Below are 19,700 nucleotides of genomic sequence, written 5' to 3'. Positions count from 1 at the left end.
TAATTAAAGACTGAAGTTGGAAAATAATGACAGACATTTGAGTTTCAGATTTCATACCATTCAGAAAATTCATACTAATGCAAGACCTCTATTAGCTTTCTAAGTTTATAAGAGCAATATTTTAAAAACTGTCCTTATTTTTGGGCCTTTGTCCCATTTCTTTGTATGGCTTTGTCCAGATTTCTTGCTCTGAGGTTGAGAGGTATGACAAATGTGTCAGGGCCATCACAAGTCAGCCAGAGACATTTCAAACTGTGATATACTTGTTACACCCCACTCCCACATGTAGTGACTCTGGATGTGTCGAAGCAAGGCAAGGAGTTATGCAGTGTAAATGTGCAGAGAATCCCACCCATCCAAGGTAGACACAAGTACTAGAGTGGCTTTTCATCTGTCCTTGATTTTTACAGAATGGTCTGGTTTCTGTCATATTTTTTGTACTGTTGATTTATGCTTATTACTCAAAGTGCCTGTTGCTCTGTGTTTAAGTAGCAATACTTTAATGACCATCAGGTAAGCTTGGCTGAGATTGCAAGATACAAGTAAGCTTTAATAAGCATACTGTTAAAGAATTGCCAACATTGAAAGCCTTTCTGTTGCCATGTAGAGAATACTTAACTAGATAATGTATAAGCCTTGGGTATTGAAATGCATATGCCAGTATTTGTAATAAAGGACAGAATTACATTATTTTAAGAGTCTCATTACACTTGGAGACTTCCAGTCATCTCTGCAGGCTTTACCCGTAAACCGAATGCCAATCGCGTGGTCCATAACCTGTACAGTAATCCTTTTAAGCAATGTATCTTGAGCTTATTTCTTGTTTGCTTTTCATTTTTACTTTGATCATGTATTCCCCATGAAACAAGTAGATGTCAGGCAGCAGGTCTTTTTTTGGATAAGGAACATTTTTACAAGTGGGGGCATCAGAGATTTCTACTTTCAACATGTTACTTGTTACTTTAATAAAGCTGAATATAAATTATAATTAGAACTGCAGTGCAAGAAGTGGTTTGAGTTGAGTGCTGCTTGTTTTTCTTATACTTGATTTTGACTGGCATTCCATTAATGTATTTAAAAAAGAAATTTATTTTTTCATGCCTCACACCCTTTTTTGTTTCCATCTAGATATTAAGCTGTCATGCAGCCAATGCATTGAAATATTTTTATTCTTCTACACTTCATTTTGTCTTGATTGGACTCTCATGACGACTGTTTGGCATCCAGTGCAGTATATTTAGTTTTTGTGGTTTGCTACTACAGGTGTGTGTGTGTGTGTGTGTGTGTGTGTGTGGTAGGGAATACCTCAGGCTTGAACCCTGTACCTTGTATGCAGGTGTTAAAGACCTGAATTCCCTACCCACCACCATTTGTAAAAAAAAGCTGCAGATTTTTGCCTCATATTTGATCCGATCTGTTCCTCATAATATCTGTGGTTTGTAAATGTTGCAATGCTTGATATTTGATGGTGCAGTGGTAGCATTGTTGCCTCACAGCTGCAGGTTCTCAGGTTTGCTTCTTGGCTGGGGTGCCTTCTTTGTGGGGTCTTTATCTTCTCCCTGTGTTTGTATGGGTTTGCTTTTGTGTCCTCCCATGTTGCAAAGACATGTCTGCATTATTTCTTCCTGGGCCTCTGCTGAAATTTTTTTTTGTTCCAAGTCAGACTGTCCTGATTAACAAATGTTAAATAAAATTGACAGGCATTTGAATTTCAGACTTCAGGTTTCTGAATGTTTAAGTCCTTGCATGTTTGATGGTGCAGTGGTAGTATTGCTGCCTCACAGCTATAGGTTTTCTGGTTTGATTCTTGGCTGGGGTGCCTTCTGTGTGGAGTCTGCATCTCCTCCCTGTGTTTGTGTGGATTCGCTCTGGTGCCCTGTCATTTTACAAAGACGTGTCTGCAGTATTTCTCCCTGGGTCTCTGCTGAAAATTTGTTTTTATTCTGTCAGCAGTAAAATTGACAGGGATTTGAATTTCAGACTTCATGTTCTTCAGAAAATACATAGTAACACAACCGTAACACAACCTTTTATTCTAGCAATTTTCTAAGTTTATAAGATGAATATCTGAAATTTGTCCCTATTTTTGGGACTGTATTCCCCCATTATTAGCTTCGTCCAGGTTTTTTGTGCTAAGGTTGACAGCTATGGCAAGAACTGAATTCATTGAATGTTTGAGGGCTGTATTCCCTCATTACTGGGTTTGTCCAGGTGTTTTGTACTAAGAGGTTGACAGCTATGGTGAGAACTGAATTCACTAAATGATAGCCATTTAAGTTTCAGTCTTCCTCTTTTACAAAGCAGCTGATTTGGCGTAGTGGTATGTTGCTCTGACTGTTTTGCACAGGGAGCTTGGCAGTAAAATGTATGGTTCTAGCAACTTTCCAAGATTATACAAGCAATGTTTGTGTCCCTGTTTTTTGGGCTTTTGACCCCCCCCCCCCAATACATTTTGGCTTTTTCCAGTTTTCTTGTGCTGAGAAGTTGAGTATTGAGTAGATTTTACAAGGAGCTGTGAGCTGCAGGGGAACAGAAGTTTAGTGTTGCTTAAGTGAAGTTGGTTTGCCTTGTTAATAGCACAACAGGTTGTGTACTTGCCTTTGATGCAGGAGGCTGTGGGTTCTACTCCCACAAGGGGTGGATGCTGCCGTACTGAGAATGTTCTCCTTGGTGAAGATATTAACTATGAGTCCGTTAACAGTTTGCCATCCATTTCCTCTTGCAATATTACTAGCTTATCATTTTTTTAATGTAATATAGGCAATTTATTCCTGAGGGGCAACAGACACTTTATTTTTCGATGAAACCATGAAATATAAAGGTGTTTGCTAGCAGCAACCTCTTCATTAGTTACAGATTTCTTTAATGTGGAATTATTTAGATGACTTTTACTTCTTCAGAGATAGTGCATATTTACTGATAATGGACTATAGAATTGTGCATATTTACTGATAATGGTGGACTGTAGAATTGTGCATATTTACTGATAATGGTGGACTGTAGAATTGTGCATATTTACTGATAATGGTGGACTGTAGAATTGTGCATATTTACTGATAATGGTGGACTGTGGAAGTCTGAGTAGACTTTTATGATAAATGTCCTGAACTGGGCAGTTTTGTCATTATGGGCGCATGCATTTTGTTTCACTGCTTACTGGAAAAATGTTCAAAACAAATTTAAAACGCCCTCTAACAACTGTAATATATTGTACAAGGAATATAATTTAGTACAATGAGGAAGGTGTATCAAAGAGCACATGTACGTTTCATATGCAAGGGGCCTATGATTTGAAAACAGCCCAAAATTAATCTTTATCTGCCACTGGCAAAATGTATTTTCTTTGAAGGTGGGTTTCAATGCTGTTTCAATGAATGTGAGTTTCAAGGGCAGAGAAGTTTTAATGCTAAGTTTTCATTGTGAGACTGCATTGCTTTGTTTAGTAGATGAATCTGCAGCAATTGGAGAGACCCCAAAAGTTCCTCACCAAAAGGATAAAGGGACTCCAAAATCTGTCATATGCTGCCAGATTGAAGAAACTCCAGCTCTATTCAGTGAGGTGACATGTGCCTGACATACAAGGCCATGTCCAACTAATGGACATGCTCCACCTCAAAAATCCAAATCCACCAAAACCACTAGAGCGGATATAAATAGGCTATGCTGTGAAAATCCCGGTCCAAAATCTAGACCTGTGGATGGGAGATCGGGTTTACCCCGGAATCATCTCTGGGTCACTGCTGGCACAACAAACTAATGGGCACAGGCACAGTATTTTTTCATATAAGGGGTGCGCGTAGCCCAATAATTTGGGCTAGGCTTATAAATGACTTAGGGCAGATAGCCTAGTATAAACCTATGAACCTATGAACCTATGACTTAGTGTTTGTGCTGTAAAATACAAAATAAAACTTTCAAATGAAGTCCAACTCATCATAGAAGTAAAGCAGTATGCACATTAGTGTTTATGGTAAATGGAGTGAAATAGCCAAGTAATGGTTCATTGGAATGGCTGCAGAGGCTCCATTCAACCATGATTTTGTCAGGGGGGAAGGGCAGCAAACTCAGACAGGCCCAGCTGAACTATACCTCTCAACTGTCCAGATTTTCAAAGAATGAATAGATTTTTGCTTCTTATTTTTGGTTTGTTCTTCATAAAATTTGTAGTTTTCTGGCAAATCATTTAGAAATTAAGTCACTAAATAATGATACACTGAGTTTCAGACTTCATAACCTTCAGAAAAATGCATGCTAAAGTAAGAACTGTTATTCTATCAACTGTCTCAATTTATACAAGAGCAATTTTTAGTACTGTTTATATGTTCCCCCAATATATTTGGCCTTGTTCAGATTTACTGCATTAACAGGTTGAGAGGTACATGCAAATAAATTGCTTTATAGAATTAGGCATAGCCAACCTCTCAACTGTCCCCGATTTTGGCTCAAAATGTTGCTCTTCCCCCTAATAATCCCTCCATAAAATAGCAATTTTGGAAGAAAACATGGAGGGTTTACAATTAAGAAATAACTGTAATAATCAAAGTTATAGATTACTTGAAATGCATGTAGATTCTTTTATTTTGTCAGCTGATCAAGTTAGAAGTACTAATATTAAAGTGTCCCTTCTTTGACAGGTTCCCAGCTGTATTGTGTGGCTATTTTATATTTTTGCATCACATTTGGTCCATTTTTCATAAAATTGTGTTTTTTGGCAAATTAGTGACAAATCACTAAAGACTGAAGTTAGAAAATAATGACAGACATTTGAGTTTCAGATTTTATACCCTTCAGAAAAGTCATACTAATGCAAGACCTATTCTATTATCTTTCTAAGTTTATTAGAGCAATATTTAAAAATTGTCCTTATTTTTGGGCATTTGTCCCACTTCTGTGTATGGCTTTGTCCAGATTTCTTGCTCTGAGGTTGAGAGGTATAACAAATGTGTCAGGGCCATCACAGTCAGCCAGAGACATTTCAAATTGTGACATACTTGTTGCACCCCACTCCACCATGTAGTGACTCTGGATGTGTCCAAGCAAGGCAATGAGTAGTTATGCAGTGTAAATGTGCAGTGCCCCCCCCCCCCATCCAGGTAGACACAAGTACTACAGTGGCTTTTCATCTGTCCTTGATTTTGCAGAAAGGTCTGGTTTCTGTCATATTTTTGTACTGTTGATTTATGCTTATTACTCAAAGTGCCTGTTGCTCTGTGTTTAAGTAGCAATGCTTTAATGACCATAAGGTAAGCTTGTCTGAGTTCGTAAGATGCAAGTAAGCTTTAATAAGCATACTGTTAAAGAATTGCCAACATTGAAAGCCTTTCTGTTGTTGCCATGCAGAGAATACTTGACTAGATAATGTATAAGCCTTGGGTATTAAAGGACAGGATTCCATTATTTTAAAAAGCTCATTACACTTGTTGGAGACTTCCAGTCATCTCTACAGACTTTACCCGTAAACTAAACAGAATGCCAATCATGTGTGGTCCATAACCTGTACAGTAATCCTTTAAGCAATGTATCTTGAGCTTGTTTCTTGTTTGCTTTTCATATTTTACTTACATGTTTTCCCATGAAACAAGTAGATAGTTGTCAGGCAGCAGGTCTTTTTGGATAAGAAACATTTTTACAAGTGGGGGCATCACAGAGATTTCTACTTTCAGCATGTTACTTGGTACTTTAATAAAGCTGAATATAAATTATAATTAGAACTGCAGTGCAAGGAGAAGTGGTTTGAGTTGAGTGCTTCTGGTTTTTCTTGTACTTGATTTTGACTGGCATTCCAGTAATGTATTTAAAAGTAATTTATTTTTTCATGCCTCACAACCTTTTGTTTCCATCTAGATATTAAGTAAGCTGTCATGCAGCCAATGCATTGAAATATTTTTATTCTTCTACACTTATTTTTGTCTTGATTGGACTCTCATAATGATGGTTTGCCACCCAGGGCAGCGTATTTAATTAAAGTTAGTTTTTGTGGTTTTGAGCATAGCTCCTCCCCTTTCTAGTTGGCCACACCCCTTCCCATTGACCCCACCCATTCAGCTGTCTCCTGCAGCCCCCCTTTGATTTGAAGTCACCAGCCGCCACCGCATCTAGGCTTTCTAATATGTTCTCCTGGATATCTGCATATTGTTGGAGGTGCAGATTGCTAGAAACAGGAAAGTGAAGCCCTATGCCCTGATCTGGAAGGATTTAAAAGGAAACTGCAGGCCTTGGTCACGAGTATTTTTAAAGAATATAAAGCTCACAAATTAAATTTTTGCTGGGGGGGGGTAAACTTTGAAGTCCCAGTGACACTTCCAAAGAAGAAATTCCTTTATATATTAATACATATGGCTAAAAAAGACATTGCAAAAATGGAAATCAGGTCCCTAGAAATCTCTGTAGGAAGAGACGTGTTAGATGAAATCCAGAAGACAGAAGGGAAAGGGTTAAAGGGGAAGGATCTTCGAGCATACCATAACTAGTGGAATAAATGTAACCATCTACAAATGGCAGGACTAATAGATTGGACATCAGCAGGTCACTGGACCAGATTCACTCATGAGAAGGGAGGTCTGTGGAAAAACACGGTAAATATATAGGGGTTGGGGATTGTGAAGAGTGAAAGTGGCATTGGAAGTATGGGTCAAACTCTGCAACTAAACATTTGTTAAAAGCAATTCTGATGTATTTTTCTTGTTGATATTGTTTATTTCAGTGTGTATAAGTGCTGTAACATTAAACAAACAAAACACCTCAAACTTCTCAAAAATTATCACATCAAAAACAAGTTCATCTCATCTGAGTTACAAGTTTATAAGTTTTCTCTTCAAATAGAACATGAAGCTCTCCTACACAAAAAAATACACAATATTTACAGTATTAAGTACAGTAGCCTTGTATAATGTATGACAAAAACTGCTTGTGAAATGTACAAAAAAAAAATCAGAAATCATGACCAAAAGACTGAACAGAAAGTATAGCACACGTTAAAGCATATTCACCCCATTCTTAATAAGCACATCCTTAACTGTTCATACATTCTTTTATCTTTAGAGAGACTAGAAATGACTTGAAATATTTAGGAAGCCACGAATGCAAGCCCAGACAGTCTGCAAAGACCACAATTAAAGAGAAGCTAAAATACAATAACACATAAATGTATCCCCTACCGCATAACTGTTAATAAAACATACATTTATAGCTAAAAAAGTAAACTCATTCATTTCAGAGATCACCTTTCACCTTCTCACCTGCAAAAGTAGATGGAATGAAGGTAAGAAAAATTTGTTGCGGATTCACAGACTTAACGTAACATCGCCACTGGGGAACAGATCCCCTGTCCTCTGGAACAGCATCTTCTTCTGTGTTACCTACACTCTAAATATAGAGACAGATTATTTATCAAATTAATCCTGTTTAGCAATATACAGAAAAGAAACATGGGATGCATTAAACACACGACCATCAAGAATTCGACATTACTGTGTTACTGGGATGAATACCACTAAAAACTCTAAAAAGCTGGAAACCCTTAACCTGGTAAAATACTTTCAAAAGAGAAAGAAAATAACAAGGTGATACTGAAGGAGTAAAAATTACCATTTGCTAAGCTTTTCAAAACCAAGTAATGCAAAACACTACGAGTAAAGTGATTAAGAAATCACAACAGAGCTGACAAACCATTACCTGGACCATGACTACATAGGTTCATAGGTTGGTACTAGGCTATCGGCCCTAAGACCTATGGCAAGCCTAGCCATAACAATTCCCTGGAAATTTCTTCCCACAATATTTACTTCTCTGGGCCCCTGTCTAGCAGGACGACTGACATGATCCACGGGGTGAATTTCCTATCTCCCATCCAATCATCAAGGTTCCTTTTGAAGAGGGCCAATGAGGCGCTCTGCTTGACATGTATGGGCAGTCTGTTCCAGAGTATGGGAAGTCTCTGGGTCAGGAACCTATCCCTCCAGTATGTTTTGTTCATTGTGATGATAAGTTTTAGATCCCTGGAGCGTGTGGCTCTGAGGGGTTGAGATTTCTTTAAGTGGAGCATGTCCAACAGCTCAGGGTTTGACATGGCCTTATATGTTAAGCAGAGATCACCTCTGAGTAGACGATATGCCACAGAGTATAGCTGGAGTTTTTTTAGACGGTCAGCATATGGCATCTGCTTTAGGCCCGTGATTCTTATAGTGAGGTATTTCTGTGGCCTTTCCAGCTGTTGCAGATGACTTGTGAGGTACATACCAAATGGGGCATTATACTCTATAATGGGTCTAATGAGGGATGAGTACAGTGGGACAATGACCTCTTTTTTTCTGGATGAAAAGCCCTTAGTGATGAGGTGTGCCACATAGAAGGATTACCAATTAATGGTAGGGTAGTTGAAATCACCCAGTATTATTAGGGTGTTTGGTTGTATCTTCATATTTTCCAGTATGTTTAGGAAGGTGTAGTGAGAATCTTGGGGTATGGTGGGGGATATGTAGCAAGCTACAATTTGGATTGCAGTCTTACCTAGTGTTAGTTGCACCTGGAGAATTTCAGATGCATTGTGTTGGGCAACTAGCCTGGCGGTGTGAATATCCTTGGTGGATATGGACACTGCCCCACATTTAGTGTTTCGGTCTTGGGTTTGTGGCCGAAAAGTGTGGTAAGAATTGTAGCCTGGTATTGCAGGGGTGCTCTCTGGTGCCTTGAACCAGGACTCAGTCACTGCACAGATATCGAAGTTCTCCATTTTTAGGAGTGCCTTGAGAGATTGCATTTTGAGGTTTAGACTTCTACCACTAAGTAGCATTACCTTCAGATTTTGCATGCTTGTATCTGTTACGGTGGTGGTTTTAACCTTTGAACCTTGCCTAAAAAAGGCACTATAGGGGTGGCAAGAGCTTTAGCCAGTAACCTGAATCCCAGGGGTGACAGGTGCAGACCATCTCTGGCAAAGCATTGTGGTTTGTCGATCATGTCTTCCCAGGCAGACAAATACTGGATCCCCTTTGAATGACACCAGAAGCTTAGCCAATTGTTGAAGTCAATCATTTTGTCCTTATACTGTGGTATCATGTGCATATGACTTACGCTAGAGCCTGAAGTTAAGAAGCTGAAAAGGTCAGTATTACTGTCAGGTATACACTCATGAACTAATACGCAATAAGATCCTCTGCAGTGGGCATACCTCTCAACTGTTCAGATTTTAGCAGAATATCTAGATTTTTGCTTCATATTTTTGGTCTGCTCCCCATAAAATCTGTGTTTTTCTGGTATAAACATATTTGGTTCCAAATCTCATATCCTTCAGAAAATCCTTGTTAACACAAAAGCTATTAATCTATTAGCCTTCTATGTTTATAAGACCAATATATCAGATTTCTGCTGGATTTTGGGCCTTTGTTATCCTGCTATATTTAGTTTTTTCCAGATTTCTTGCACACACAGGTTGAAAGGTGTGACAGCAGGAATCCGTTAATGTTTTCTGTTCTGATATCCCCATGTGTGAAACACTTCTAGATATTCTTTGGAGCAGGTGTGAATCCTGACAAATACACATTATAACAATATCAGCAGGGCCTAGAAGGGTAGGCTCAGCCCTTGCTCTTCTTAATTCAGCCAACAGATATTGAGCATATGTACCCTGAAAGGCACGGAAGAAAAATAAAATTATCATCTGCTGTACATTAAGGAAAATCCATGCAAGGACTAAACAGACCATCTGGACACAGTGGTAAGGTTAAAAAACACTCACTGCAGTGGGTTATCTCACAGATCAACACTTATGACAATGGTATATTTGTTACACCCAACTTCAAAAGCCTTCTGTGGTGGGTAACTGCTGGACAAAGTTGAACTTACTTCACCCAAAAATTCCCAGTGTTCATCTTGATGAGTTCTCAGCTTATGAAGTTCATTCTCCATGAAAATTCAAGCACAGAAAAACATTTAAAAAAATGTCTTTACACGGCAGGAAGCCATCATGCCATCCAAAATTCTATTTATCAATGTCACAATCAAACAAACACACACACACACACACATGAAAGAAAAGAAAAAAAAATCCAAAACCAAACTGCCCTGGCAGTAATTTTTTATAAAAAAATAATATAAGGTACAAAGGGCTCTATTAACTTTTATTCCCTTCTAAATTCAGACCCATAAAGAAGTAAAGAGAAAAGACTGGTTTAAAGACAGTTTTGAAACCAGTTTGGAAGAAACTGTATGTTAGTCCTAAAGGAAACTATAGCTTTGTGAAAAAAAAGCAAAATTTATTACAGATAACAGCCTGCAGCCCCCAACATCCTGTAGGCAGAGAACCGAGAAGTATCTTGCCATGGTTATAGTGTAGTGTAATACACTCCAGGATGCATAGTAGCAAACTCCTCCCAGAGCCTAGCTTATGGGTACCAGCAATGTCAATAAAACAAGCTCAAAACTCCTTTCAATTCAACTGCTGAAATGAATTTGACAAACCTTGCTATCCATGCAGTGCAAGCTTTTGCCTCTGTTTGGCTGTATGTCAGCATGGGACAAATTCATTTGATTTGATTAGTATGCATGTTTTGGATGAACTGCAATAATAAAATTTCACTTTATTGTAGCTAGTTCTTACTTTTTCATGATGATGATTGGATCAAAAATTCAAGCTGAAAATTTTAACTTTTTCTCTTATGCAGAACTGGACTTAAGACAATGGTATGTACTCAGGCTGTAGAGACAAGGTGGAGCTGCAGCAATTACAATATGCTGATGCTCATATTGCTTCTCTTTTTTTCAATAAAAGCAATTTTAAATATATGTATGAATTTATTAACTACTGTTATCTTCTGGATTTTGTTTACCGTGACACTTGCTTTGCAATTGAAACAGAGTTTTAAAGTTGCAGTTGCACACTGTCTTGATTTCGCTTTTTGCTATACATTATTTTTTTCATAAAATTTTTACTAAATTATCATGTATGATATAGGCAATCTTACATTTATATAATTGAAAAACAAATAACATTGACACCACTTTAGTTGTAATCATTATACATCACAGACACCACTGAAACAACTGTAGTTGCAAACATTACACATCCCTTACAACCTATCCAATCAGTGTCAGTTAAGCATTATATGACTCATTCAAATCCTGCCTTTTAAACCTCTTTCCTTCTCTGCATATATTGTTCCTACAATTCACATTTTCTCCTATGTAGTTTGCTCCTTCCTTTTTCTAGAGATTCCAACTCCAGTGGTTTTATCTTTGTTACTATATTCACTACTACTAGTAAAGTTGGTCTAGACTTTGATTTCCATTTTCTAGTAATTGCTTTTTGGCAGCCACCATAATTGGACTCAGCAAGGCTTTACGATGTCTTGGAAATTCCGATCCTGTATCATAGCTCAAAAAAAATCATCTCCCCAGTCAATCCTATCTGCTCACCCAGCATCTCCGACAGAGTGGTCCGCAGAGTATCCTTAAAGTCTGCCAGCTCATTACACTCCCAAAAAATATGTTCCCAGCCACCTCTTGCCCTTCACACCTCCAACATTGGTTATCCACCTCAGGAAAAATTCTTTGGAGTCTACTTGCGGTAAAAAAAAAAACTATGTAAACACTTCCAGGCAAAGATCCTAAATCTTCTAGATTTTGTTTCATATTTGAGAGGTATGCATATATCCCCCAATTATCTTTGTGAATTGCTTATCCAATCTCTCTTCCCAATCGGTTCCAAGTTCCTCTGACTGAGTCTTATAATTATCATGCAATAGTTTATATGCTTTACTAACTATTCTCTTTTTAACAGCAGCTTCTGTTATAGATTTTATTAAAAACTCCACCAGTGTTAGGCTTTCATTTAGGACCCCCCCATTTCTTTCTCTTTGCCTATACTCTGATATCAATCCTTGATAGGGAAGGAAATCTTTAACCTGCAGTCCAAATAAATTCCTGGCCTCTTCCCATTTTATTACCTTTCCCTTTATAGTTATTTGCTCACAATACCTTGGTTCCTTTGCCAGTTTTCTCCAATAAATTACAGCCCCCTCTGCCCTATTACCTGTATCCCTAACCACAGTCATCCCTATCGCAGAATCTGTTTTCAACATTCTCATCCTGGTTTAGTTCTTAGAATACTCCTTGCTATTTTATGAATACAATACACTGTATGCTTTTTGTTGTTCTCCTTAAGAGTCTGCATCCAAAATCCCAATTTCTTCTTACTTTTTGAGTCTCCCCCTGTATAATCATCATTCCTTTCCACTTTGAATTATAGTTTTCTGCTTGTGCTATGTACAACAGCCTTAACTATATTGTTCTAAAGTATCCTCTCAAATTGGGTAATCCTAGTCTGCCTTGTTCTATTGGAAGAATCAGCTTATCCCACTTGACCCTTGCTGTTTTCCCTTCCCAAATAAAATCTTTCAACTCTTTAATTGCTATCCACAGCTTCTCCTCTGGTTGATAAAAATATGCCTGACCTGTGTATAAAACTAAAGGGACTAAAACATTTTAACTGCTTGTACCATAGTATCCATATCCATATAACAAAGCTTTCAGTTTCTCAATTTTTGCATTTTCTGTTTAGTCTCTTCCCACATATCCTTAGCTTCCATAACAGAGTTATTTCTAATTCATACTCCTAAATACTTCATTTTATCATGCCCCCATAAATATGGATATTGTTGGACCAATTCATGTGTGGGTACACAATTTACTGCTACTGCCTTTGTTTTAGCTTCATTAATTTTGTATCCCAAGAAGATCTGAAACTGTCTTAAAATGTTCCACAACACTGTAATGCCCCTTTCTGGTTTTCTCATGTATAAAATACAGCCAGCTTTTCCTGACTGCCATATCAATTATATCCTTGAATTTCTGAGTCCCTTATTTTCTTTGCCAATGGTTCTAAATATAATACAAACAACAAAGGGGAAAGCAGACAACCCTGCCAGGTTCCTCTACTCAAGCAGAAGCTATCAGAGAGGACCTCACCCTGCTCATAAAGTCTCAGTCTACTCTGTCAAATGCTTCCTTTGCATCAATACCACCAATAACAGTGGTGTTTTCTTACATTCTGCTTCCCTCTGGATCATCGATGTTCTGCTAATATTGTCAAATGTTTTCCTCCCCTCCACAAAACCACACTGCTGCACATCTATCAATGTTGGTATCACTTTTGCCATTCTTTTAGCCATTATAGACATAAACACTTTATAATCATGGTTTAGTATTGAAATGGGCCTGTATGAAGCTGGTCTGATGGATCTTTACCATCTTTAGGTATTACCGTTACCACCTTCTTCCAGGACACTGGTAATTCTTCTCCTCTTAAAATACTGCAAACAAAACCTTCCAGATCTTTTGTCAGTATTTTATCCTCCTATCTTCCAAACTTCCACAGGAATATCATCTATTCCTGGGGACTTTCCTGTATATTGGTTATACATAGCCATTTTTATCTCATCTCTTCCTATCCTGTTAGTAAATGAGCCTCATCGACCTCTATAATGTTGGCATATTTAATTCTTCCATAAGCACTTCCATTTGGACCTTTTCCTGATTTCCACATCTCTCTGCTTTCATAAAATTTCTGAAATATTTCTAATACCTTTACAAGATCTCTTGTTATCTTCCTTGTTATGGGCTTCCTAAGCTTGGTGACAGCCCTTTCCACTTTCTGTTCCCTGAGCCTTTGTGCTAAAAGTTTTTGTGCTCTAGAATTTTTATCAAAAACTGTTGCTTAACAGCAGTCTTTCTAAACGTGTGCATATTATCGAGGTAATCCCTTATTTTCTATTTAGAATTCTGCAGTTGCACCTTTTCTTGTTCTGATTCCCCTGTTTTGTAATACTTTAACATTTATCAGTCCCTCTAAATAATTATTGTTACTTCTTAATCATATCACCTTTTCCTTTATTTCTACTGTAATTTTAATCTCCACTTCAATTTTATCCCAATCCCTAGCTATATTTTCAGAAGAAATTTCTCTCTTTTCAACCGATAGGTGGGAAAGCGCCAGTGTCTCATGTTTTTATTTTAGTTATTATTGGCCCATGATCTGAAATAGTTATTGGGTGCATTTTAAGACCTTCAAATAAATGCACATCTTCCTGTGAGATATAAATTCTACCTAACCTAGACAAGTTCTTGAATCTTGGAGAATAACATGTAAATTCACTCCAAACTCCTAGTAGTGAATTCACATCTTCCATGCCTCCTTTGTTATATTTTCCCTTATAGCCCCCACCAGACACTGTTGCAAACCAAATTCCAGTCTCCACCTATAAGTAATATTCCTTGCTGAAAGCTGATTATTTCCCCAGAATTTTCTTACGCTCCATTATAGCAGTTTTAGGTGGAATGTAACTGCATTTCAGTGTAATCCTCCTCCCTTGCCAGTACCCCCTTAGTACTATATATCTTCCATTATTATATTTTTTCCTCTTCTATCACTATTGGAGCTCTCCTTGCAATTAATATAAGCATTCCTCTTTTCCTTTGCCCCAGATATTCCGCAGAATAACAATCCTGAAAACCTTTCTTTATCAAATTCCTGTGTTCAAGTTCTTTCCAGGTGTGTCTCCTGTAGCACAGCTATTTGCACTCTACATTTTCAATATAGTTCAATGCTCTTTTACATTTATCTCTAAGATCATTCAGATTGAAAGACATTCCCCAGGATTTACGAAGCCTCCGTTTAAGAGTTATAACTCTTACACGGAGGCTGCAGTTAAACGGAGTGATGTCAGCATGCTTTGCATATTCATGAGAGCATGCTGAATCACACCTAAGTCTAACACGGTCCGTGTAAGACAGTAGGGGGCGTGTCCGTAAGCCGAGCCCTGCAAGCGGACACGCCCCCAGAAGTGTAAAAGTGCCCAAAGTAAACACCCACAACAGAGTCCACGGAAATGTTAACAAACACAACACAACACATGCCCCCACAGACTATAAACATAAAAGATATATAAATGAACATGTTAGATTTTTTTTTTTAAATTGTAAAGATGTTTAACCGTGAGTGCGCTATTTTAGCGTGCCGTAGCAGCTACAGTTAGCAGTCAGTGGGAAACCATATAAGAACTAAATATGCAAAATAAGCCAGGAAGCAATAGCGTAGCGGTAGAGATGTTGGCTGAAGAGCAGGCATTCATGGTTCAAGCCCCCACAACACCAATTTTTTTTTTTTTTCAAAATAAGCAGGAAACAAGTCCCTGACAAATATGTACACATAAAACCACAATTCATGTAAAATGTAATGAAATATCCCATTTATATTGCAGACATGTGAGGTAACAAAAGAAAAAAAACATGCCAGATGTGCCCATAGCTGAGCTACAGTTTAACAGAGTGAGTGCATGTGCCCGTAGATGAGCAGTGGTCTAACTGGTGCAAAATGAGTGCCCGTAGCTGAGCAGTGGTTTAACACGTTAAATCTATGTGCCCCTAGCTTAGCTGACCGTAATATGCGTGCCGATAGCCAAATGAGGCTTAAAGCAGTGTACCCCGTTTGCGCGGAGCTGCGCACCGCGCAAACAAGCTAACCGACGGGCAACGTTGAGTAAGCCGTATCAAAACTGCCTTTACACAGACACACCCCTCAGCATGTCTAGACAGTCATGAAAAATAAAAAGCAGTGGCCAGATTCGAACCCAGGATACTATACACCAAAGTCAAGGTACAGAACCACCACGCCACGACAGCAGTACCTGTAAATGCAATAATAGCTAATATATAGGAATGAATACAAACTACAGCATGACAATGCAGATTTACTGAAGTTGATACAATTCCAAAATGGCCAATCACAGATATGTGCGGGAAAAACGGACTATATAAGCCCCATAGGCGGGAATACACAGCATAAACGATTGTAGAACAGACCTGCAGGCAGAATGTCAGGAGTAGGAGAGGGTAGTCGCCGAGCACAGAGGTGGGGTGTTGAGGAGTCCAGGTACATGGCCTGGCTCCTAGTCCACAATCATGAGGCCCAACTCATGCAGGGCCAGGTCCTCTGGGGAGCATACAGGGCTGAGGCATGGGACCGGTTGGCTCATGATCTCACCAGTGCCACAGGGATTCCAAGGACTGGTGAGCAGGTTCGTCACCACCATGCGGACCTGAAGAGACGCAAGCAGGACCAACTGAACCTTTGGATCCAGGAGGCCCGGCAATCACCCAACGCCCCACCACTGAGTAAGTAACATTTAATTATGTATGTAAAAAATTAAACTAGCTGATATTATGGAGATGTGTATTCCAATATTGCTTCATTTATATTACAGCTGCAGGTGTCCGTTCTGCGAACTGCAGAGCCTATGGCGATAGGCTGGTGCTGTTGCGCCACCAGGCAGGTCAGTAATCCACTACCAGTAACTGTAAAGAAATATAAAAGTATGACAGTCAGCAAAAGAGTGCAGTGTAGTCAGTAAGGAATAAAATCTGCAAGTAACAGTGTGAAAGTGTATGCAAGTATTGCTTGATTACAAGAGTTTTCAGCCTGTAAGTTTAACCTAAACATGAAACTGTCTGACATATATTCTGAAATAAAAATGCCCTGCCTGTAAGAAAATAGTACACAACCTGCAGCAGGCTGAAAAGTATAGCTGCAGAAGATGATGAAATCACATGTGTGAAATATATCCCTGTGGAAATACTGAAACATGACAGAAGTGAGACTGCTGGAATGGATTGTAATAAGTACTGTTAAAACATGTCAATAAAGCCTACAAGTATCATCCTGAATAGTAAAATGAAAGCAAGTGAGAGAGTGTGAGAAAGTGCCATGAATCCAGCAATACAGTAGTAATAATCCCTGAATAAAGTATACTGCAGTCAAGACAGAATGAAATGCATGTGATATTCCAAACCAAACAGCAAAATCTGTTCAAAGTGTTGCTGCATCTGGAATGTGTATCCCAAAATCAGGATATGTTGCTCTCAGTCTGCAATATGCAGATAGGATGTTTGTCTGATATACCAAACATCCACACTTGTCTACAGCTATATAAAGCAAATGTAGCCCTGGTGTAGCTGAACAAAGCTAGATATGAATGTGTATGAAGAACCATAAAATGTACACTGATGTTGCATTAACAGTCCTATCACCAAGTTGAAATAGTTACCATATAGGAAACTGTAGTTAGAACAGTAGTGTGTATATAACTGTAGCTATTAGAAATGTACAGCATATGTATTGTTATTCGAAGGTGTTAATATTACTTTCTTCACCCCACCCTATAACTACATATAACCCATTCCACGTGAAAATGGTATGTGCAATCACAATTAACACCCCTGGACGTTTGTCCTGTTGGGTCATATATATTTGCATGTCTTTTGATGCATCTGCCCTGTTCATACATCCACACCTGATGGCCTGTTGCCATCAATTAACCCTGTATGTTGTTGGACTGTGTATTTCTGTTCAAATTATGCATGTGCTATGCACGCTGTTCAATGGTGTGAATATCTGGGTGTCTGGTTAATGGGAATACTAATGCATGCTGTTACAACTAATTGTGAATGGTATTATATGTCACTAACCCAAACTGTCATGACATAATGCAAAACACAGTACGACAGGGAAGGCGGGTTCCAGCGGACCCACCTCTCCCACCTCAGCTGGCGAGTGCACCTGGCACTAGTGCCGAGTCCGGACCCTCCTCCGGTGGCCCTGTGCCACCTGCGGGTGGAAGCGCTGCAGGGGATGGGGCTCGCCCCCCCTCTGCAAGTGTGGCTGTAGGAGATCCACCACTCACCCTCCGTAGTGTCCGGACTGTGGTGCGTAGGGAGATTCGGGACTCTGTCCTTGAGCCCCTATGCCAGCTCGAGGCACGGGTGGCGCAACTAACGGGCATGCCTGTTGCCCCGCCTACACAGCCCCCAGCACAGCCCCGTCCTGGGCAGTGAAGGAACAGTGGCAACTGCCTATGGGTGGGGATATCAGTTCCACTGTTGCCATCTGTGGGCTCATGGGCTCTGGATATCCAAACCTCCGTCCCCGTCAATTGTGTAACCCCCCACACGTGTCATACACCGCCTCTGTATGCGTCTTGTTTGTCTTGTCTGTTTACCTACCCAACCTACCTCCCCAGCTGTACCGACTACCTTCACCTGACATACCACTCTCACCTGAAAAAAAAAAAAAAGGGCACTCTGTACCCACAAAAAAATTACGCCCCATACATAGCTGCCCATTCTGCACACATGTCTACTGGACATGGAACCTATCAATTCCAATTGGCTGTACAAGTATTATTGTTGTCCTGACACCTCTCAGGGGTGGAAGGTTTCAAATGTCACACCAAATTCCATACATATGCACAGCTGTTGCTGATGAAGAAATGGGCAGCTATGGGCCTTACCTACATCCCTCCTGCACATCCCAAGCTTGTTTCCCTACTGTCTTACCCTCTTTGTGACCCCTTTTTCACCACTTTCCTGTCTCCCCATTTTCTTTTCTTTCAAAGAAAATAGCGCGGGTGTGCGCAAAAGTAAGCACGTGTAAGTGGTTGTAATCGGGTGTGCGCTTGTTTGTGCGGAGCTAACCGCCAGTGCGCATGCGTGAGCTCTGCGCAAACCAGCGCTAGCCCGGTTACAACTGCTTAAAAGTGCCTTAGTCACTTTGATTGACAGGTCTTGTACTCAGTTCAAAAGCAAAATAAAATCCCACTGTGAGTCACGAACCCAGGACCTTGGCAACTGTAGTCTGCATGACTTACCACTAAGCCATGACTCTTATACAAGAACATTGTGCTAAAGTAAATATGTCATGTAATAGTAGGAATGAATGTAAAGGGAATATAGATGTGTAGTACACAAAGCATGACATTTAGAATTACTATCAAAACTACTGGATTTCCATAATAGTAGTGTGTGAACAGAAACAGCCATGCTAGTTGGAAGCTAGTAGGTAATAATGTCACTATAGCACCTTGCAAGACACACACATACTCACAGCAGGATAAGCACTGCCCATACCCCACAACCTCTTACAGGAACACATCTGGACCAAGTAATAAAATATGTGGAGCAAAGGCCCAAAACCAGGGACACATTACAAATAATGTTACAACAAACGCAGACAGTTCAGAAACTAACAGGGTCTACACTTTGTGGGATGTTTGGAAGGGTATGCAGTCTGGAACTTCAATGTTTGTCACCATAGTCTGACCTGAGCCCAGAGTGATGTGCCAGAAAAAGGTGTGCATGGGATATTGACCAAAATATGAGGCAGAAATGTGGACAACCTGCAAATATCTGTACACATGAAAGGTCCGACACCACCATATTTGAATAGTTAAGAGCCTAGACATAGCAACAGTGAATGACCTACAGGGATGCCCCACAGACCCCATGTGAAATGTACAAACAGTAGGCAGAAAGGTGTAACACATGCAATGGTAACTATGGAGTCCGGAAAGTATTCACCACTTGCATGGCAGAAAAAGTGTAGTAATACATATGCTCATGCTAACCCACAGTCACAACTGCAGCATACCAGACATTTTAATGGGTGTACCCCACTGATATGTACCATTGCATGAGGCACATAACAGATGAACCTGAAAGTCTCTGGGGCCTGCTCAGCAGCATACTCAAATACCCTAATAGATGTCAAGGCCCACACCATGGCCAGACCACACTGCATGCTGTAACACCCTAGCAGATATAGCAAGCATTCCAAGGTGTGAATGTACATGGAAAATAGGAAAGCTACAGCAGCA

The 19,700-nt window shown here is 39.5% G+C and overlaps 1 protein-coding gene across 2 annotated transcripts in view; it reads right to left on the bottom strand.

Moving 5' to 3' along the window:
- SZT2 (SZT2 subunit of KICSTOR complex) overlaps positions 1-19,700 on the bottom strand; it is a 3,556,133-nt gene that overhangs the window by 2,684,483 nt on the left and 851,950 nt on the right. For both annotated transcript variants that reach the window (XM_044085412.1, XM_044085413.1), the window contains exon 24: positions 7,239-7,365. In XM_044085412.1, coding sequence (XP_043941347.1) covers positions 7,239-7,365 — 127 coding nt within the window. The remainder of the gene's footprint in view (positions 1-7,238; positions 7,366-19,700) is intronic.

The sequence above is a fragment of the Protopterus annectens genome, chromosome 10.part0 (genome assembly GCF_019279795.1).
Source record: "Protopterus annectens isolate FY-2018-M chromosome 10.part0, PAN1.0, whole genome shotgun sequence".
Classification (NCBI taxonomy): Eukaryota; Metazoa; Chordata; order Ceratodontiformes; family Protopteridae; genus Protopterus; species Protopterus annectens.
The sequence above is the reverse complement of the archived record's forward strand: the minus strand, read 5'-3'. Positions and strand labels throughout refer to the sequence as shown.